Source organism: Culex quinquefasciatus, chromosome 1 (genome assembly GCF_015732765.1).
Source record: "Culex quinquefasciatus strain JHB chromosome 1, VPISU_Cqui_1.0_pri_paternal, whole genome shotgun sequence".
Classification (NCBI taxonomy): domain Eukaryota; kingdom Metazoa; phylum Arthropoda; class Insecta; order Diptera; family Culicidae; genus Culex; species Culex quinquefasciatus.
Genome location: NC_051861.1, coordinates 99,856,604 through 99,879,698, shown reverse-complemented (window position 1 = coordinate 99,879,698; position 23,095 = coordinate 99,856,604). Strand labels below are relative to the sequence as shown.

Here is a 23,095-nt window from a genome sequence, read left to right as displayed (position 1 = left end):
TAAACATACGTTAATATATCCATTCTATTTAAAAAATAAAAGAGAATAAAATTAAAGCGCTAGGCAGTTTTGTGAACCTGGTAACTAAAATTATCAGAAAATAAATGCTGATATTTGCCGAATACAAATTTAAATTAATTTTATCGATTATTTAGTATTCAGCTGTTATTCTATGTTCATGCTTCGATTACTTAGTATTCTACTATTTCCACAACAAAATCTGAAATTCCAGAACAAAATATGATTATTTTTTTTCAATTTCGGGAATTCCCGGGACAAATTATGGAAAATCCCGGGATTCGGGAATTCCCGGTTTTGGGAAAATCCCGGGATTTTTGTCCCGGGAATTCCCGGGATGGACGCACTACAGAACACCGTACAGCAAACTAGGTAAGACTCACTCCATTGACACTGGCAGTTTACGAGTTTCTCATAAAAAAAATTACAAGAAGATTGAAAGTTTCTAAAAATAAATTGCACTAAAAAAATTTAACAGCTTGGAATCCCTTAAAATTCACCAGATATTAGTAAATAAGACGTTTGGGTCGGCGTGCCTTCCCATCAGCGATGAAATTGCAAGGACTTCTTTAAGCGATGAAGGTCACACAATTGTGAGAACTTAAACAGATTCAATAATTGATCCAAGGTAATTTTGAAATGATATTTGATAGAGATAACTCTACACAGTACAAATAATTTAGATCAGAACTACTCAGAGGTATCGTATTGAGCTTAGAACTTAAAAGGCGTACTTTCAACATACTATAACGTCTCAAATAAGTTCATAATTGAACTTAAAAGCGCATAACGATTCCTTTTAACTCATTACCGATTTTACAACCGCTTAAAAGGATTCCCTTGATCGATCACACGCTTATATAAGGAATATTGCTCTCATTACACATTCAGGATCCTGTACTTTCATTTGTAAACTTGTAAACTATTTAGAATATATCAAATATTATTTTTCGAATATTATTTATTATTGCGTTTAAAAATTATAGGCATTTAACTTTTTAAAACTGTATGCCCCCAAATTGAAAAAAGTCGCTAGAAATAAAAAAATAAATTGCTCGCATAAGAAAAACTTAGTCCAACATGTTTCTAGTTGAAAGAGCTTTAAAAGAAGAAAAAAATCTACTGAAAATAAACATTTTTTGTGCGTCTAAAGTTTCATCTTTTCATAATGATGTACCACATGAAAACCTAAAAAATCTTGAAAATAGGAGAACAGCATCTAATTCCAGCTGTCCCTAATTTTGTCATATCAGCACTTTGACATTCGATTACCGCTCATTACAAGTGTTTTCAACTGAAAACGATTGATAAATAGCTCAATAAGAAGTGAGCAAGCAAGTTTCTATCCAAAGATGTGCAAAATTAGTCTGATAGCAAATAAAAATCGATATATCAACATTACTTTTTGTCTTCTTTCTTTATATCATCTGACGATTAAATTCTTTGAATTTACCAGCAATTTCTAACATTTCACTGCGTCCAATTCGCTTTGAAATGTCAGCTCAGTCGTATTTTATTTCAACCGTGTCATCATGGATCGGGCTGATTCAATTTGCTTTGTGCTCACCAATGGCCCAATCAATTCAATTCAATCAAAAAAAAATCTAATGTCTCGCATGGAGAATGTGTCCAATTGGGGTAAAATAAAATACTCCAAATGACAGGGAAAAGGTCAGTTGCATCGTTTTTTCTGTCAAAAATCCTACACCCAACAACAACCCAAACCATCAACCTACACGACATTGATTGGTTGAAAAAAATGTAGTGTGTTTGTCAACTACATGACCATTCTGAAGGGAGCGGTGGGGGGGGACCCAAAACTGCCAGCTCTGCTGGAAATGTTCTGGCCCGGGTGCAGGATCACTCGAAGGACATCACACCAACAGATCCACGCGAATTGGGCTCGCTCCCGGAAAGCAATGGAATCGTGGGCCATTCGTTATCTTGTGGTGGTTGTGATGACCTGTCAAAAAATTTTGTGACATTTGCTATTTCACTTGAAAAAAGTGTCAAATTGTCAGTGGATTTGTGACAAGCCGTTTTGAGACTAAACATTTGTATGGAATGTGGCAAAATACGAAAAATCCTGATTCACATAATCGTGACAACTGAGCACAACACCAACCATACCGGTTCATCCTTTCCAAGGAGCGACATGCACCATCACCGAGTTGTTGCCCAGAAGGGGTACGAACCCGTATCTACCAGATGTGGTCACAATTGAAGCCTGGCGGTCACACTTTGTCTCGACGCCGCCGCCAATGACCCTCCGCGAAACCCGGGGCCTGAAGCTGTTGGCTGGAGTTCTCGCGTGCAGACTGCATGCAGGCTACATTTGACATATTCAGTGTGTACACTGTTTCGTGAGCACGTGTGGTTGTCGGCCACACGAGTGCAGTGGTTATGAACGTGAGGCACGGAGGGAAAAAAATGTTTAAGAGAATTTTTTTCGCTTTTTAGGAATAGATGAACCGTTAAGCAGTTCTTATAATTAAGATAAACATTTTTCATCAAAGTCATGAAAAAAAATGATTTTTTTTGTACTATAGACTATTTTTTTAAATGCTTTTCTTGGTAATGGCGCTTACGTCACATAATCAAATCAATGAAAATAATTGATTTTGCTCGAAAATTGGATTTTATAAACATCAAAATCCAAATAATGTTTTTTCCCATACAAATTCATATAGAAAATTGAATCGCTTTGCGCAAAATGAGGACTAAACCAATCGTTCCCAAACTTTGAGGAGTTGTTTAGGACCCCAAAAGCAGACGTGGCACTTAATAGCACTTGACAGTTTTTCTAAGGCCATGGCTTGAAAAAGGCACCATATCAATTTGTTTTGTGCCTAAAGTATGTTTTTTGCAATGCACTATAAGGTTCTGAACGACCGAAACCTTTAACTTCACTTATTCGCTAGTTTTAGTGATGAAGTGCTATTTGAGTGCTAAATAGCACATTTAGTACTTGAAATTTTTGTGATATTAAAATCACTATTATTTTTTTGCTGATCCAAATTGCATAGTGAACAACGATTATTAAAAGCATCGAACTAAAGCTTGTTTTGATGCACAGTGAGCAAAGATTCACTCTGCCGGTTTACGAAGGCAATCATCTCAAAATGTGGTGAAGTGCTTTTGAGTGCCGATGCACGTCTGCCCAAAAGGAACAGAATAATTGCTGTGATGGAAAATCGATTTTGATGTAACACCCTAAAGGCCCATTACATAACTAACGCACAGAGTTTATGGGATTTTGGCTATAAAACTATGAAAAATCATCCAAACTTAAAAAAATTATATTGTTTCGAAATCGGAATGATGTCACTTATCCATTGCATTTATTTTTAAGTGAAAATTTTGACAAAACTACTGAAATGAAAATACTCACAATTTTCGCAAAACTTCGTATTTTTGGAAGAAAAAAACACTCAAAATTTCAGTTCTTTATAATATGGGTATAAAATGATTAGGATTTTTTCATACATTTCGAAAGCAATACCTCTTTTTAAATACTCGAATTTTCATAAAACTTCGTGATTCTAAAAAAAAATCTCCAAATTTTAATTTTTACAAGATGGGTATCAAATGATCGAAATTGTTCATACATTTTAAAGTCATAAAACAAATTTTTAAAAATACTCAAAATTTTCACAAAACTACTTGTTTTCGAAAAAAAGTGCAAATTTCAGTTTTTCAATTTGAGTATCAAATTATGGGGATTTTTGATACATTTTGAAAGTAACACAAAACCACGTATTTTTGAAAAAAAAATACTCAAAATTTCAATTTTGTTTCAATATGGGTATCAAATGATTGAGATTTTTTGATATATTTCGAAAGCAATAGCACATTTTTTTGAAAACACTCAACTTTTTAACAAAAGTACGTATTTTCGAAAAAAAAAATGCCAATTTTTTTACAATATGGGCATTTAAAATGTTGTGTAACAACTTTCAAAATCTATTAAAAATATCCCGATTATTTGATACGCATATTGAAAAAACTGAAATGTTTAATATATTTTTTTAAATACGTAGTTTTTAATTTTTTTAAGTTTCCCATTTTTTTGTTATTTCTTTCGAAATGTAAGAAAAAACCCGATCATTTGATACCCATATCGTGAAAAAAATAAATTTAGAGTATTTTTCAAAAATACGTAATTTTGTGAAAAATTTTAGAACATTTTTGAAAAAAATGTTATTATTTTAAAAATATTTGCAGCACTCTTGATCATTTGTTACCCATATCGTAAAAAACTGAAATTTGGAGTATGTTTACCGAAAAACGTAGCTTTGTGATTTTTTTAGTATTAAAAAATGTGAAAAAAACTTCGAAATGTTTGATAAAAAAACCCAAATTATTTGATGCCCATATTTAAAAAAACAGGAATTTGAAGTATTTTTCAAAAAAAGGCAGTTTTGTAAAAATTTCGAATATTTTCCAGAAAAATTGTTATTACTTTCGAAATGTTAAAAAAAAAACGATCATTTAATACCCATATTGTGGAAACCCAAATTTTGTGGCCATTTTTCAAGAAAAAAATGCATTTTCAAAATAAAGGAAAAATACGTATTTTTGTGAAAAATTTCATGTAATTATAATAGCAATGGATAGTAACCATCCAGATTCCAAAACACTATATTTTTTTGAAGCTTGGATGATTTTTCAAAGGAGCGAGAAGTAAAACGAGTTGGCAACGAAAATACTATAGAAATTGCACTTCTTTACCATTGCGTCGCTGGCGCGGCGAGAGCAAGAGTGCGAGAAAAAGGCGAGCGCGAGCGAGGAGAGGAAAGGACTATAAGTTCTCTCGCTCACTCGCGAGTGAGAAAAGCTTGCCTTCTTCTCGTTAAAATTCCAACACTGTTTTAGGTATAAAAAGCGATCTTGTGAAAAAATAATTAAATTTTAAAATTATTTTATGATTGAACTAGCAATCAAAAATTATCTTTTTTTTTTTTTGTTTTGTTGATTGACTAGGAATACAGTTTTCTTTTGATTATGTTCAAGATTTCATAATTTTAAAAAAAGTGTTACATAAGCAAGGAATTTGTTGTTCTAAATTGTCATTTGTACATTTTCCAATACATTTTCTAAACATATCTTATATTTCAAGTCAAAAAATCTTGGCGAAAAGTATCTACCATAAAATGATTTATACAGCATTACTGTTATGCTCTATCAAAAATTTGCAACATTTGAATGAATTTATGAAGATATATTGTTTTACACTTTTACGTTTTCAACCAATCTGTGGTCCCAAAAAATCAAAATTTGTGAAAAACTTAAACAGTCTTTAGTTGATTCAAAATGCATAAATATGCATTATTCATAGCATTCGGAAATTTTTTTAGTCGATTTTACAAGTGTCTTTCAATGAAAATTTCTATTTTAGTGAATAGTTCTTATTTTAGCCTCACTCATTTTTTCGGCGAAAACATGAAAATAGGTTGACAATACCCTTATAATTATTTTTTAAAGCTCTTTCGAATACATTCATAACAAAAAATCGAGAAACTAATAAAAAATTATTGGTTGCTTATTGGCGGTTTCAAATAATAGTGCAGAAAGTGATCAAAATTAACCTTTGTATTTACGAATATCAAAACTCCTATGTCAAAACTATAAATATATCGCAATATTAATCATAATTTCCCTCCGTTCCCAAACGACTATAGATCCAGCGGATTCTGCACTTCCATCCACTCTTCTCCCCCGTTTCCTTTCAACTTGCCCACTTCATCCTGATCTATTGACTAGTTGCAGGTTATGCGTTTTGTTATGCAACACTTTTAGCAGTGGCATTGCATTTCACGAGGCCACATGCAACTCTGTTCAGTTCAGTGCCACACACACACACACAAACAATCTCTTCCAGTTTTCTTGCACTTTTTCCGATTCTTTCTGTGCAAGTTTACTTGTTTTGCTCTTTTTGTGCACTTTTTTTTCTTATCTCGCTTTTTTGCCCTCTTTTTCTCGTGATTAATAATTCATCAGCTGCTGCTGCTGCAGCGCCAACCCCTTCACACACCGCGTCCTTGTCTGATTTGTTGTTGGTGTGCAGTGCCGTAATCTCTGTATGAGTCCCTCCCCAGAGTTAAGGGTCAGGATCGCGTTCGCGGACCGGGCCACAGACAATGCGGTTAAAAATGAGTTTTGATCTTAAAAAATGACATTTTAGTTTGACACAAGCTCACCCAGAAAAAAGGTACAGTGGTAATGTTACATGCATAACCAAAATGACTAAGATCGAACGAAGATTAAACTGAAGTTTGACTTTTGACAGTTAACCTTCTGTTTGGTAGTATTCGTGTCAAATCTGACAGTTGATAACAGTTAAGTTTGAATTTGACATTGAACGAGGTCAAAAAAATGCAAACAAAAACTTGAATTGATTTTAAACAAATTTACCGACGTTCCCTCCATTTGTCTGTGCTAAAAAGCTCTGAAAAGTTGTGCGTCTGACGTTTGTAGGGCGTGGTGTGTCCCATTCAGCGCGCATAAGGCCCCCCCTCAAGTAGACTAAGTTGCAACGGCTGCAGACCCCAGTGACATACTGCACTTAGACTGCTGTTGTCCACCGCATTTGATACGAGTTGTCCCCCGAATGCAAAATGTGCGAAACACACTTTCAGTTTCAGTCCAAGTGCAGCTTTTTTTTACTTTTGAACGCGTTACTCTCTGTATAGCGAGTAACGGAACATTCGAAGGTTGGACTACATTCCGTTAGATTTATGGCAGATTGATAAGGTTTTGAAAATGGATTTTCTTTCGAAGATTTGGCATTCTCTTTTTGGAATGTTGTTTCTACTCAATAGCAGGTGAACCTTAAAAGTCAGCGTTACTATTAATCAAGCAAATGGTTCTACCTTCGTCCGTAGGGGAGAGTGGGGAGACTTGATCCCCTTTTTTTGTATCGCACATAACTCTGTCAATTTCTCACAAAACTATGATCTTTTTGCATGAATTGAAAGCTTGAACATTCAACTATGTTTGGCTGATAAGGGTATTTCATGAGATAAACTCTTCGAATAATGCCAAGCTTTTTAAAAAAATATTTTAAACCGGCATTTTCAAAATGTTGGGGTTAATTTGATCCCCCTTTCAACATTTTGAAGAAATCTTAAGCAAAATGTTTCTTATTCATCCAAAATTTTAATTTTCTATAAGATACAGCAATTTCACATTAAACCTGTACGTTTGTGTTCAAAATATAACAAGTTTAGCATGTAAAATATTTAAAAACTTAAAATTTTCTTTTTTAGACCAAAATTGAGCATGTTTACAAAAGCTGGTAATTTTTGTTTACAAAACTTTTGAAAAATGGTTCAAACTGCAGTTAGTTATGTACAACTATACTAAAGGAAACTATGTACGAAAAACCAGCCAAATTATTTAATCTTGAGGTTGATTCCAGTGACTGTAAAAATGCAGGGATCAAGTCTCCCTTAACGCACTTTTTTAAACAATTGATTGTAAAAATAGTATGACGATAAATTTAACGTCAAATGCGTAAGGGTTTTGGAGTTTATATGTTTATCAAACAATTCATGTGAGCAATTCTCTGAGATTTCGGTCATTCGATTTTTTTTGTATTTTTTAATCCGGGTGAAACTTTTTTGGTGCCTTCGGTATGCCCAAAGAAGCCATTTTGCATCATTAGTTTGTCCATATAATTTTCCATACAAAGTTGGCAGCTGTCCATACAAAAATGATGTATGAAAATTCAAAAATCTGTATCTTTTGAAGGATTTTTGATCGATTTGGTGTCTTCGGCAAAGTTGTAGGTATGGATATGGACTACACTGAAAAAAATGATACACGGTAAAAAAATTTTGGTGATTTTATTTAGCTTTTGACACAAAAACTTGATTTGCAAAAAACACTATTTTTAATTTTTTTATTTTTGATATGTTTTAGAGGACATAAAATGCCAACTTTTCAGAAATTTTCAGAATGGGCAAAAATCTTTGACCGAGTTATGAATTTTGAATCAATACAGATTTTTCAAAAATCGAAATATTGGTCAAAAATTTTTCAACTTCATTTTTCGATGTAAAATCGAATTTGCAATCAAAAAGTACTTTAGTGAAATTTTGATAAAGTGCACCGTTTTCAAGTTATAACCATTTTTAGGTAACTTTTTTGAAAATAGTCGCAGTTTTTCATTTTTTAAAATTAGTGCCCATATTTGCCCACTTTTGAAAAAAATATTTTTGAATAGCTGAGAAAATTCTCTATATTTTGCTTTATTGAACTTTGTTGATACGACCCATAGTTGCTGAGATATTGCCATGCAAAGGTTAAAAAACAGGAAAATTGATGTTTTCTAAGTCTTACCTAAACAACCCACCATTTTCTAATGTCGATATCTCAGCAACTATAAATCCGATTCACAATGTTAAAACATGAAACATTCGTAAAATTTTCCGATCTCTTCGAAAAAAATATTTTCAAAAATTTAAAATCAAGACTAACATTTCAAATGGGTGTAATATTGAATGTTTGGCCCGTTTGAAATGTTAGTCTTGATTTTAAATTTTTAAAAATATTTTTTTCGAAAAGATCGGAAAATTTCACGAATGTTTCATATTTTAACATTGTGAATCGGATTTATAGTTGCTGAGATATCGACATTAGAAAATGGTGGGTTGTTTAGGTAAGACTTAGAAAACATCAATTTTCCTGTTTTTAACCTTTGCATGGCAATATCTCAGCAACTATGGGTCGTATCAACAAAGTTCAATAAAGCAAAATATAGAGAATTTTCTCAGTTATTCAAAAATATTTTTTCAAAAGTGGGCAAACATGGGCACTAATTTAAAAATGAAAAACTGCGACTATTTTCAAAAAAGTTACCTAAAAATGGTTATAACTTGAAAACGGTGCACTTTATCAAAATTTCACTAAAGTACTTTTTGATTGCAAATTCGATTTTACATCGAAAAATGATGTTGAAAAATTTTTGCGAACAATATTTCGATTTTTTGAAAAAATCTGTATTGATTCAAAAATTCATAACTCGGTCAAAGATTTTTTGCCCATTCTGGAAATTTCTGAAAAGTTGGCATTTTATGTCCTCTAAAACATATCAAAAAATAAAAAATTAAAAATAGTGTTTTTTGCAAATCAAGTTTTGTGTCAAAAGCCAAATAAAAATCACCAAAATTTTTTTACCGTGTATCATTTTTTCAGTGTAGTCCATATCCATACCTACAACTTTGCCGAAGACACCAAATCGATCAAAAATTCCTTCAAAAGATACAGATTTTGAATTTTCACATATCATTTTTGTATGGACAGCTGCCAAATTTGTATGGAAAATTATATGGACAAACTAATGATGCAAAATGGCTTCTTTGGGCATACCGAAGGCACCAAAAAAGTTTCACCCGGATTAAAAAATACAAAAATTAAAATTAAGCAAAAAAGACCGATTCCGTAGAGAACTGCTCATGTATAAAAAATATTTTTTTGAGTAATTTTTGAGTGTTTTCTATACTTATCAAAACAAAGAAAAAAGATCTCTTGGAAGTTTTTTGCAGCACTTCTTAGAAAAATGTGTGTAACTCAATCCAAACATTTTTTAAATTTTTTCTTTGTTTTCTACAATGAGTTTTAGTCGATTTCGCACAACTTTCTAGAACAAAGCTAATTGTTTTACCCACATGCTGACGAGATACAGGCTACAAGTCTCCCCGGGGATCAAGTCTCCCCACTCTCCCCTACATGCAAACATGGTCGTTGATATTTTCAAACTCATTCCCCCGAACCATAACGATAATCTAGGCATAAAGGTTAGCGCAAAGTTGAGCCCACATAGAACAGACAGTTCTAAATCGAATTATAAATTCGCGCAACAAGAAGGTGTAGGGGAATAATAACTAGATTTTGTTTTAGCGAAGGAGCATTATTGCTCGTAATTGTACCGTTGGTGTACCGTTTTGTATGAGATCAGAGCCCGCTGTCATTAGCACCAAGAGGTAGGGTACGTTGGGAAATTCTGGGTTGGAAGCTAAAAAGGTAATTCTGTGATGCATACAATTGTTATACAATACTATAGGGGTCATTCTCCGCCAACTCACACAGCAGTTGCCCCGACCCCTCTTCGATTTTCGTGAAACTTTACTCTAAGGGGTAATTTTGGTCCCTGATCACGAATCCGAGGTCCATTTTTCGATATTTCGTGACTGTGGGGCGGTACGACCTCTTTCATTTTTCTGGTTTTTTACTAGCACACGTTTTTCAGGGATTTGTAGCTCGTAACCGTGAAGAGATAGAAATTTGGTGTCAAAGGGACTTTTGTGTAAAATTAGACGCCCGATTTGATGGCGTACTCAAAATTCCGAAAAAACGTATTTTTTCATCAAAAAAAGTTAAAAAATAGATTGAAATTCGCCGCCATTTCTCGTTACTTAACTGTCAAAAATCGTAAGACATGTCATTTTATGGGAAATTTAATGAACTATTCGAATCTGAAAACCCAGAAGGGTAATTTTTTTATTTAGAACATTTGTTTTTTCATTTTAAAATTACGTGTTTTATATAACTTCGCAGGGTTACATTTTAGAGTGCAACAATGTTCTACAAAGTTGCAGAGCAAACAAAAACAAAAATTTTGATACATAGACAAAAGGGGTTTGCATGTATTCTTCATGAGTTATCAGAATTTTACAAAAAAGTTTTCTGAAAAAGTTATGATTTTGAGCATTTTTTACCAGTTTTTCGAATTTTTAACCCCTAAAACTCAGTCGTGTGCGTTTGAAAGTTTTTCTTTCGGAATGTTCAGCTACTTTGCATAAGAATGACCCCTTGGACGATTGTTGTGACTCGTGCATTGCGAGAATCAGAATTGTTTTTCCAAGAAAATATTTTTGTGGTGAGTGAGTATATCCGGTTTGTTATTTTATTTTTGAAAAATCTCCACATACAAGCAGTGCACAAGCCACAACAATCGTCCAAGGGGTCATTCTTATGCAAAATTAACTGAACATTCCGAAAAAAAATACTTTCAAACGCACACGGTTGAGTTTTAGGGGTTAAAAATTCGGAAAACTGGTAAAAAATGGTCAAAATCATATCTTTTTCAAAAAACTTTTTTGTAATATTCTAATAACTCGTGAAGAGTACATGCAAACCCCTTATTTTTATGAATCATTTTTTTGTTTTTGTCTGTTCTACAACTTTGTAGAACATTGTTACACTCTAAAATGTAACCTTCCAAAGTTAGAAAAAACACGTAATTTTAAAATGAAATAAAAATGTTCTAAATGAAAAAAAACGACCCTTCTGGGTTATTTCAGATTCGAAAAATACGTTAAATTTCGCATAAACTGACATGTCTTACGATTTTTGACAGTTGAGTAACGGAAAATGGCAGCGATTTTAAAACTTTTATTGAACTAACTAACATTGAAAAATCGGATTTTTGTTTCCGTGTGCCTATTTTATTCCAAAAGTTCTTAATCATAATCTTTAACTTTGCCGGAGACACCAAGTCCATCAGAAAATCCCATCTGAAGGTATAGGTTTTCATACATTTACGTACTCATTAAATTACTAAAAGTGAAAATTAAAAACGACTGAATCAAATTTGCGAACATTTCTAAACTAAATTTTTGATAACCGTTTATACACCAGTTATAGTCACTTTTAGGGTAGATTTTTTTTCGGAAATTTTAACATTTTTTCAAACACTTTATGCGGGAATGCCACCCCTGAATATTTTTCAAGAGCTTTTTCTATTTCCTACAACTTTCACTCTAAGTAGATTTCTACAGTTTGGCATTTTTTTCGTGATTTAATTTAAAAAGTCTCCATTCAATTTTATATGAAATCATGAATCTTGATAAGGATTTTCTGATGATGGTTGTGATTAGGACTTTTCAGAATAAAATAGGGATGCGGAAAAAAAACAATTTTTATTTAACAATTTATAACATTTATAACGAGGCTTTGACAGTTCGAAGAGACCCACCATCTCTGTGCGCCACTCATTCTTCTTTTCACAGAATGCTCAACGGTACTCACGGCACTCACAGCTGACAGTGCGATGGGTACCAGGAAGGTGCTGTGTCCTATCCCTCGCCTAGACCAGACCAAAATCCATGATAAAGCTGACAGACCAAATCTGTCAGACCAAGACTGTCAGACCAAAGAGCAAAAAGTAAACAATCTTGGTCTTCGACGTAGGTGCACACAAATCAAGAATAGAAAATTTGAAAAAGAATTTTATTTTTCCAATTTAATGACTGGGTTTGGACTACAAAATTGAATGGACGTCAGAAAATGATTAAAAAGTGCGGCGTCTTGTACACCTACAATTAAATAAGCAATTAAAAGTCTTATTCTTCCACTTTAATTATTGATCGCGTTTTCGGTTTACACCTGAAAAATCTTGAAATAATTTACACGGATTTGTGATTCCTCTCTTTCCACCATTCCCTTGATGGGTACAGGAACAGCGCAATCTGAAATCTCACTCTATTTATCGTTTTTCTTTTGTTCGCTTATTTTGAGTTGTAGTCTTTCTAGCCAGTTGATAGGACAGTTTTCTTCAATCGGTTGAATGCTTGCTTATATCATATGTTAACATAAAATCATGCGCTGTGTTTAATATGATTACGTAACCACGAGAGCAATTTTATAATTCGGTTATCATACATTGTCCATCCGTACTTTTTAACCCTTTTTAGGCGGCAATGGAGCCATCTGGATCTTATATGTTTTAAATTATAATTATTTATTTTGCAGCTTCCTGAAAAACTCTTTAAATGAATTGCTTACATGCATTTATCTATTCACTATTCACAATAAATCCTATTTATTGTAATTTCCATATAAATCATTATCCAATACTTTATCCTTCATCCCACCATTCACTTATACCATAAACAATCAAATTGCATAAACTAATGACAATTACAATTTCAGCAATGGAACCATTTTAACCTTTTGTCCATTAAAACACTGTTATTTATTTCACAGCTTCCTGGAATCAACTTTAAATTTACTTTCTATTTGTATTTATTTTTCTACTATAATTTTCATATTCCCTCTCCTACTCCTTTTCCTTTATCATACAATTCCTCAATATCAATATGATCAAGTTGCATAATCTAATGAAAATTACAACTTCAGCAATGGGACCGTCTGGAGTACTTGACTTTTAATTATGGATAATTATTTTGCAGTTTCCTGGAATTATTTTAACATTCAATGCTTAATTGTATATAACTTTTCACTATATGATTTATTTTAATCCTAATCCGATTCCTTTATCCTACCATTCCCCTATACTATATATGACCAAATTGCAAAATCTCACGACACTTACAAAAACTGCACATACAAAACACACACCACATCAAAACTGATCCGGAGCGTTTGGTACGGTATGTCCACGCATCCTTCCTCCCCTGTAGATTCTGTGAAATGTGATCCGTTCACAGAATTCTCTCTGCGGTTAATGCAACGCAGTAGGCCTGGCCGCTTTTATGAGTGTAATACGTTTCGGGGATGCTCGAATGTACTACAATCATTAATATTGACAAGAAAGAACATGGGGCGTAATCTAATCACATGTTCTTCCAGGATGCTTTCTTCGGACTGGCTGCGCTTGTGTTTGATTAGATTAGATTAGATTAGATGCGGAAAAAAAACAATTTTTATTCAACAATTTATAACAAAAATATACTTTTTTATTTCGATTTTTTACATGTTTTTATGTGAGTGATGGTGCAAAATCTGGTTTAAAAGATATGAATGTTTGGAAAAGGCATTTTTCGGAATGTATCGAAAATCTGGACAAAAAAATATTGAAAAAAAAATTTAAAGCAATGTCGAATTTAAATCAAAAATTTCTAAAAAAAAATCTATTAAGGAATATTTTTTTTATATTTGACGGGTTTTTGAGTTTAAAAAAATAATGCTTAATGTTGTCTGCCTGAGTGGATCAATAGGACCGCGCACTGGACTTACAACCCAGAGGTCGCCGGTTCGAATCCCGAGGCGGACGCAAAAAATGTAAATAGTGTAAATATAAGTTCTCGGTGCCTTCTCCCCGTGCCATACCTTCACACTTAGGAGAACCGGGAGGCGGAGTCTTGTCGCAAAAAGAACGATACACGCCTGTGGATCCGTTGACGAAACCGCAAGGTTTAAGAGGGCCACTTTATAAGGTGTTGCGTCGATTCCATTCATGCTTAATGTAGATTTTTTTTAAATGTCATAAAATGACAATTTTCAATAACTCCTGAGAAATTCATAAAAATAATATTTATATTTAATGATTAAACTGAGTAAGACACGATTATAGATTACAATTTTGCAAGACACAAAGCGAACTGTCAAACTTTCTGAGCATTTTTCTCGAAACACTGAGTAGATTTTCAGGTACCACGATATCTCGAGATTAGATGGACAAAATTGGCTGAAATTTGGGGTGAAGACTATTATGACATATCCCGTGTGCATGGTGAAGCCCGATTTTTGAAATTTGATAAAAAACAACTGACTGTTTTTAATTTGAAAAACCTATATATCAATACCAGTGCTGAAAAGTTCTACTTTTCAGCACTGAAATGAGTGCTGAAAAGATGAACTTTTCAACACTAGTTTCAAAAAAATAACATTTTTCAATATTTGAATGTTTGACACAAAATTCCATTCAAGAAGCGTTTTTTGGAATTTCAAAAAAAATGTAAGCAACTCGTTGCAAAACTAGATTTTTCCAGCACTTGTCGAATTTATCTAACTCGGTAAACCTCTTGGAAGATTGGAAAGTTTTGGACAACTAGTTTCTGAGATACAGCCTCACAAAGAATACGAATCAATCAAAATGAATATCTCTAAGTGTAACCTAATTAGTCTGTATAATTCTACTGACGATACCTTGCAAACTATTGTTCCAATTTTCCATGTTCTGAATTCTGACTTTTGCGAAATTTTCTGATCTTTTCAATAAAACTTATTACAAAATAAAAAAAAACAAGCCTTATTCTGAAAATTGTCTCTAAAATAGATATTTTTTCTAATTTCATATTTTAAACCAAATAATATTTTTTGAAATACTTCAATTGAAAAGATCGGAACTTTTCGCAAAAGTATAAATTTGTAACATTTAAAATCTGGAAAATAGTTTCCGGGATATCGTCAGTTGAAAATTTCAAAAAGTAAAAAAAAACGTTTTAAGAAAAATTTTAGTGATAAAAAGTGAAATTGAAATGTTTTTTTAACAAGCTTATTTTTCCAAAAAGTCCTAAAAATAACATACAACTTTGCCAAAGACTCCAAATCGGTCGCAAAATCTCGTCTCAAGATACAGAATTTCAAACATTCACATAGGGGAAGGTGGGGCAAGACGACCATATGGGGTAAGAGGAACAGTCGCTCGTACGGCAGTAATTTTTACAATTTTGATTATTTCCAGTATGAGGATTTGTTGCTAGCAATGCAATTAGCTGATTCTACTACCACATAACCACCAAAACGACGTAAACACCACGGGGCATAAGATTTAATGAAGTTTTTTTTTCAAAACCTTTGTTATCTTATAATATTTGGAAAGTACAAAATAAGGCATAGGGTTCGTTTTAAGGCCCATTTTATAAAAATGCTATTTTTCCTAGATCAGTAGTGTCCCTACAAATGACATGCACCTATTACAAAGTATGATTTAACTTTTAGTTATTTTTGTTGAGAGCTTTAAAAAAATCTTGTTCAGGTGGGGCAAGTGTACCATATGGATTTTTAGTATGGAAAAAAATGCGAATTGCTGCAACAACATATTTTATTGGGAAATAAATACATAAAAGTACTTAAAAACTGATTAACAACTGTTAAAAAAATTGTCAATGCAAAATACAATGATATTATGAAAATTTCCTTTTTTCATCTAAGTAATATTTTTTTTTCGTAAAAACGATAAAATTTTTAGTAAAATATTATTATTCAATCTAAAAATGAAAGGAACGTTTCAAATACATTCTAATCTGATGTATCTAAGTGATAACAGTTCGATTGTTAGCAAATTAACTTTTTGTTTCATGCATTGTTTCTCTTGCCCCACTAGTTGAGTAGAACGTACGGAAAATCAAAAAAACTATTTTTTTTTACATTAAAAAACAGGATTTTTTTAAAACTTATTCTCACAAAGTCTCAGTCAAGACCAGGAATAAGATGATTATTAAAAATCCGGCATATTTTTAACGTTTTTAATGGGTTATAACGAGCATTTCCTTAGCTTTTTACACTTGCCCCACTTTCCCCTAAACGTATTTTATTACAGCAGGCCAACAAAATTATATGGCGACTTGTATGCAAAACTAATGATGCACAATTGTTTCATTTGACTTCGGAATGTGCGGAAAAAGTTTCATCCAAATCAAAATATATAAATTTTAAAATCGCGAAAAATTTGTGAAAATCTCATATCCTAAAAATAAGCATGTCTCGTGTTGTTTTTTAAAATTCCTTTTTTTATCAAAAATCGATTCATTTCCATTTTTACATTTCTGGGAGTGGTGTTAATGTCTTACAAAAGGGTTGCCAAATTTTCTAAGCGAGAATTTTTTTGATAAGATGTCTCATCTTTTATCTAGCATTTACAGTTTTGAAATAAATCTTAATTAATATTTTGGAAATTCGACTTTTTCAATTAGAATTAAATATCTCTATTGGATTATATTTATGACAGGGTTACCAAATAATCAATATTTTGCAATATTTTAACGAATCATCACTAGTACAACTTTTTTATCTTTCTCGATTCTTGGAAAATTATTGCTGATTTTGCTGAAATAAAATCTGAAAAGGTTACCCACTAACAGGATAACCTTTATTAGCTTATTAGCCTATTAGTGGTGCGCCCTTCTTAGCGGCTATAGGGTTACCACCACAAATTGGAGCAAATTGCTGCACCAACTAGTTGCCAATAATGTTTTGCATACCGCCCCAGACTGAAGCATCGCGACGGTGTCAAGCGTTTATGCATCAATTTATTATAGAAATAACAATCGCCCTTGCTCGCTTTGCTCTCGGCTGACGTGAAGTGCATAATTGTGTGTGAAGGAAACTGCATCAATTAGACCAGCCAGCTGCTTCAGGGGCTCGTAATTGGCAACACGCAGCAGATATTAAAAAAAGGTTAAAAATTATCACCAACATGGGAAAAGTGGTTTACATTGAAAAGAGAAATACGCCTTTGTGGAAATACAAACCACAAATTTAGAAATACCTAATCTTTTTAAAGAACTTTAAAAGCGCATTTCTAAAATGTTCAACTGAATTTATTATGGTAATCATAATTGCAATTTAAATAAACCACAAAAGGATTTTTCTGCCATTAGAAATTTTTGCAAACACCAAAAATTGCACTTCAAATGCATAACCACATTTATTATTTATTTCCAATAAATAAACCCAATTAAATAGTTAAACAACTTGCATCGAATCGGATTAGCCTGATGACGGAGGCATTAACAACCACTTTGAAAATTTTACCCCGCCTAATTTATGAATCACCCAAACATTTCCACGAAAACGTGCAACGCCGGCCACCAATTCGAGGTGCGAACATTATAAACCAAATCTACGATGACCGCCTAGCAAAGCCGCGGGCGCGGTTCACGCAAATGGCCTTTTGCGAAAAACCCGTTAATCGCGATCGGCACTTGTAGTGCGAGGTAAATGGGTGGTGGTGTCAAATTCTGAAAGTTACCGGCCGAACAAATTGTCTCCACGTGGTGAACCTCACAGCTCGTGATGAAATTAACTAATGGAGGATTATTTGTCGGAAAAACAAATATGTTTTTTGCTTTTTTGTCTTTTGGCTTTTGGCTTTTGGCTTTTGGCTTTTGGCTTTTGGCTTTTGGCTTTTGGCTTTTGGCTTTTGGCTTTTGGCTTTTGGCTTTTGGCTTTTGGCTTTTGGCTTTTGGCTTTTGGCTTTTGGCTTTTGGCTTTTGGCTTTTGGCTTTTGGCTTTTGGCTTTTGGCTTTTGGCTTTTGGCTTTTGGCTTTTGGCTTTGGCTTTTGGTTTTTTTGGCTTTTGGCTTTTGGCTTTTGGCTTTTGGCTTTTGGCTTTTGGCTTTTGGCTTTTGGCTTTTGGCTTTTGGCTTTTGGCTTTTGGCTTTTGGCTTTTGGCTTTTGGCTTTTGGCTTTTGGCTTTTGGCTTTTGGCTTTTTTTTTTTGGCTTTTTTGGCTTTTTTTTTTTTTATTTTTATTTTTTTGGCTTTTAGCTTTAGCTTTTGGCTTTTTTTTTTTTTTTGCTTTTATTTTTGGCTTTTGGCTTTGGCTTTTGGCTTTTGGCTTTGGCTTTTGGCTTTTGGCTTTGGCTTTTGGCTTTTGGCTTTTGGCTTTGGCTTTTGGCTTTGGCTTTTGGCTTTTAGCTTTGGCTTTGGCTTTTTTTTTTTTTTTTTTTTAGCTTTTGGCTTTGGCTTTGGCTTTTGGCTTTTGGCTTTGGCTTTTGGCTTTTGGCTTTGGCTTTGGCTTTTGGCTTTTGGCTTTTGGCTTTTGGCTTTTGGCTTTTGGCTTTTGGCTTTTGGCTTTTGGCTTTTGGCTTTTGGCTTTTGGCTTTTGGCTTTTGTTTTTTGTTTTTTGTTTTTTGTTTTTTGTTTTTTTTTTTTTTTGCAGTTACTATTCAGATTGTTATAATAATGAATTAGAGAAAAACTTAAAATATATTATATATAGAAGTTTAAATTTACAAAACCTCATTGCCTATTCATTGAAACAAATCTACGTTTTTATTACCTTTATAGTCTACGGCATCCTTTGAACCTTCAACCTTGAACCCAATTTACCGTATTCTGCACGCACCGTAGACGCTAGATAAACAACTTTTTGTGCAACAATAAAAAAGTGGAAAATATTCCACAGCTCAATAGTCAACGCCCTTCGCGATCAAGATGGCTCAACAAGTTTTATCACATATATGCATAAATTTCCCCCCGACTGTAGTCGTTATCTGCAGGAAATTCGAAACTTTTCCCACTTTTCCTAGTAAACAACTTCCTTATGGTGCGCCAACACAAACACACACTCTCTTGGCACGTGCTCCGCAAAGAAATGAAGAAGAAGTTTATTTTGCAGACATAACCCCAAACCCCTAAAACCCATTACCCAACACACATCTAGGCAATCTGTAACAATTCACTCACTTTGTTCGTCCCTTAATTTTCCTTTGGCACATGATTTACGACGGGCAAAAGTTTTATTTGTTCGCACTTTTGGAATCGGCGACACGACACCGCAGTAACAAAAACCGCTCGAATCGAGCCGCCAAAACAGCTCGAACTGTGAACTCTAGTTTGCGCCTGCAACTAGACTATGGTGGCGGCGCGCGGTGCTGTTGAGTTTGTGTAACGTAGCACCAAACAGTATCACGTGTTTATGAGAAAAGTTTTTTTTCTGTGCTAACTCTAGTTGGAGGAAGTTAAAATTGCTTCGAGCGCGAAACAAAACACCCCCTTTTGATGTAAAGTTTTTATTAGGAAACACTTCCATTCTTTGGGTGGGTTGTTTAAGTGAAAATGGATAGTATAAATATGAGTGTTATTTTGGAGGGAATTTACACCCAGCAATTAATTTTATCTAGAGATTGAGACATTTGTTAATCTAAAGAATATAAACCTAAAATAAAGAACTATAATAGATAGAATATAGTTATAGAATCAAGACTCTCATTGTTTCAACCATATACAAAAATAAGCAATTCTCTACGAAATCGGTTTGAAATTCGGCTCATTTTTTTAATGTTTTTTTTTTTATTTTTTGATGTTTTTTTAATATTTTTATGAGGAAAACAGTAACTTTTTTGCCATATAAAAATATGTACAAAAATGTTGCCGGTGAGCTATGATTTTTTGAAATAAATGTTTTTGGTTTTTTGGAAACACTTTTTTCGAAATTTTCTGAGCCCTTAAAAACAAATTTTTTAATTTTGGAATCAACTCTAACATTTTAAAATGACATAATTTTGGATTCAACTCAAATATATCAAAATGGCATAATTTTGAAATCAACTTTAACATTTCAAAATGACGTTATTGACTATTTGAGCTTTTGGAAATGATAGTCTTGATTCCAATATTTTAAAATTATTTTTTCGAAACGATCAGAAAATTTCACATATGTATCATTTTCAAACATTGAAAATAGTACCTTTATTTTCTGAGATGATTGCTGTTTGGATGAGACATAAAAACCTTTAATTTTCTTGTTTCTTTTCTTTTTATTCGCTGTATTTCAGCAACCAGAGGTCCAATCTTCACTGGCTCTTTGGCAATTTTATTTGCTTTGCTTCTCTCTATTTTCTCTATTTTTCCAAAAAAATATTCTTAAGAGTTGACAATTATTGAACTATTTTTATACATCGAAAAACTGATTTTTTTTCAGTTAAAATTAAACTTAAAGTTGCTAAATCTCAAAAACAGAATACTCAGTCAAATAATCTGTAGAGTACTTCTGGATTGCAAAATATAAGTAAAATAAAAGTCAAAAATAAAGGAATTCAACCTAAGTTGTTCTTGTTTACAAAATAAACTTTTACAAAACAAAACAATATTCAACATACAAAACTACGGGATTTATATCATTGAAACAAATTGCAAACAAAAATCAAATCTCATCCCAATTCATTTTTTGTAAATCAACACTAAGAGGAAACTATTTTAATCAAATCATTATAAGTCATTGCAAATATCTTGATGATGTTTATATCACTTCACTCCAAGTTGATGGGTTAGGGATTAAACATTTTATTTAAAGAACAGTGCAGGAAAATGGGTTTGAAAATGTTTTACGTAAATAAGACTAAAATTTCATTAAAAAATCAAAGTTCTTAAACAATATTTTTGACCCATGGTTTTTTAATATTTTTTTAAAAATGGCATTCCTTGATTAGACCTTTAAAAATATTGTGAATACCTTATTACACTGAAGAGTTATCACATGTTTTAACAGCAGCATGTATGATTTGACAGTTGTTTAAACATGGGGATAAATCAATGATGATATGTCAATGAGTTATTACAAAATTTGTTAAATAAAAATAATTCAAAATCGATTCGAATTTATAAATTCAATCAACAATTTTTTTGTCATTATCGATTTCAATTTTGATATTGCATCCAACAATGAATTTCGATTTTTTTAGTACCCTTTGTTCGATTACCACCTAAAGCCACATCTCTCTAAAAAAATCATAGATGCCTTGCCAGATTTTGCACCACCCTGTACTCGAGCCCAAAAGATTATTTTCTTGGTACACTAAAATTATTCCAAAAAAATGAAAATTAAAAAATACATTTAAGAATTATACTATTTGAGATAAAAATCGATTTAAAAAATGTGGATTTTTTTTCCTATGACTAGTTTAAACTAAACAATGCAAATAGGCCGAAGACGCCAAATCGATCAGGAAATCCCTTCGGAAGATACATATTTTAAAATATTCACTTCTTAACTTTTTTTATTAGGTTCACGAGATGGGGAGGGGAGGAGGAGTCTGAGTTTCCAAAATAGTGTCCACGTGGTTTATGGATGGTCCCTTACTTAGATTTTTGTTAAAATTTTAGTGTTATTCCAAATTTTAAAATAAAAAAAAATACGGTAAATCTATCAATCATTAAATACAAACCTATATTTATGTTAAATAAAACACTTGAATTAAATTCCGCATGGTTATTGCTTACTGTTTTTTATCAGATCGGCACACCCCTCGCCGTGCAAAGTGAACTTTTTTAATTTTCTTCTCCCCCTCCTTTTGAACCGGCCTACTCGCTTTTCCGAGAAAATTTATCACCAAAACAAAGAGAGTGAGAGAGAATGGAAGCCCGAGGGCAAGTCTGACGGTTGTGACGAACAAAGTAGAAAATGTTTTCGCTTCTTTTGTTTACATTTTGGCATCCTCAGTGCTGTTGAACTTTGTGATTTTTTACAATTTTTCATACGGTTTAATAAACATGTAAAACGTTTAAAAATAATAACATTTTTATGATTTTTTTTTTAATTTTCTTGATTTTTTTTTTTTTTTTGCTAGAAAAGTTCGAGCCAAACATTTCATTAGGGCACAAAACCAAAAAGTAAACATTCGGGATTATTCCACTATTCCACTCCATAGAACACTCCCTACATGCCCTCCAAGAATCAGATTGATAGCAAACAATTTCCTATTGAAAAAATCAAAAAAACAAAAGGGCACATAACAATGTTCACTCCAAACCAGAAAAAAAGTTCAATTGTGCCCTTTTCTTTTTCGTTAGTTTTTCGTGGTTAAGGAACTTTCTATGTTATAAAGTGAACTTTTCATACATTCTTAACACTAATTTACTTCAAAACAAAGTTTGGTTAACGTTTCACCAAGGGTTTCTGCAGAAAAAAAACTTCGTCGAAATACAATATTGAATACGGCCCGCGGCTGCTGTTCAGTACACTTTTGAAGAATTTTAATGTTTCACATACCTTATCTGCTCCATTCGATCATAAAACTTCACCAATTATAAAAATTTCCACTGAATTCCTCATTATTTCTAACTAAACAAAAGGGCCCATAAACATCATTCAAAACAACAATCCGGTGACAGCGCTTTAGTGCCCTTTTAGTTCTCTTCGAAATTGCATTTAGAAAGGGCCCATTATGAACAGCAGTTGGAAAGCTAAAAGGGCCTAATAACGAGATTTTTAAAAATTATGAGTTTTATTGCGAAAATCAACATAAATTAAGAAGCAGTAAAGCAGAGTTGAGGATAATGGTGTGTTTTATCGAATCATCAGTAAAAATACCATCAGTCATGCTTATTTTTTAAATAGGAATTGAAACAAGTTGTCCATTTTTTGCAAGCGATTTTCTCGAATCGCGGTTTTTGCTTTTGTGCCCTAATGAAATGTTTGGCTCGAGTTTATTCTATACAACTCAAAACCTACCACTCACCCTATTTTTATCACGATCAAAACACAAAGAGCAATAAACCGCGGGAGAGATATCGGCTTCGCTCTCTCTCTCTCGTACTCTCTCACGCTCTCTCACCGGTTATCACCGCGTTTGTTGTTTCCAAGCGATTTTGACAGCTGACAAC

At 32.9% G+C, this 23,095-nt stretch overlaps 1 protein-coding gene across 1 annotated transcript in view; it reads right to left on the bottom strand.

Moving 5' to 3' along the window:
• The window catches only part of LOC119765574 (cuticle protein 21.3), a 33,317-nt gene extending 27,149 nt beyond the window's left edge, over nucleotides 1-6,168 (bottom strand). Inside the window, exon 1 of the mRNA XM_038249727.1 lies at nucleotides 5,756-6,168. Coding sequence (XP_038105655.1) covers nucleotides 5,756-5,764 — 9 coding nt within the window. The 5' untranslated portion in view covers nucleotides 5,765-6,168. The remainder of the gene's footprint in view (nucleotides 1-5,755) is intronic.
• Nucleotides 6,169-23,095: the final 16,927 nt, after the last annotated feature.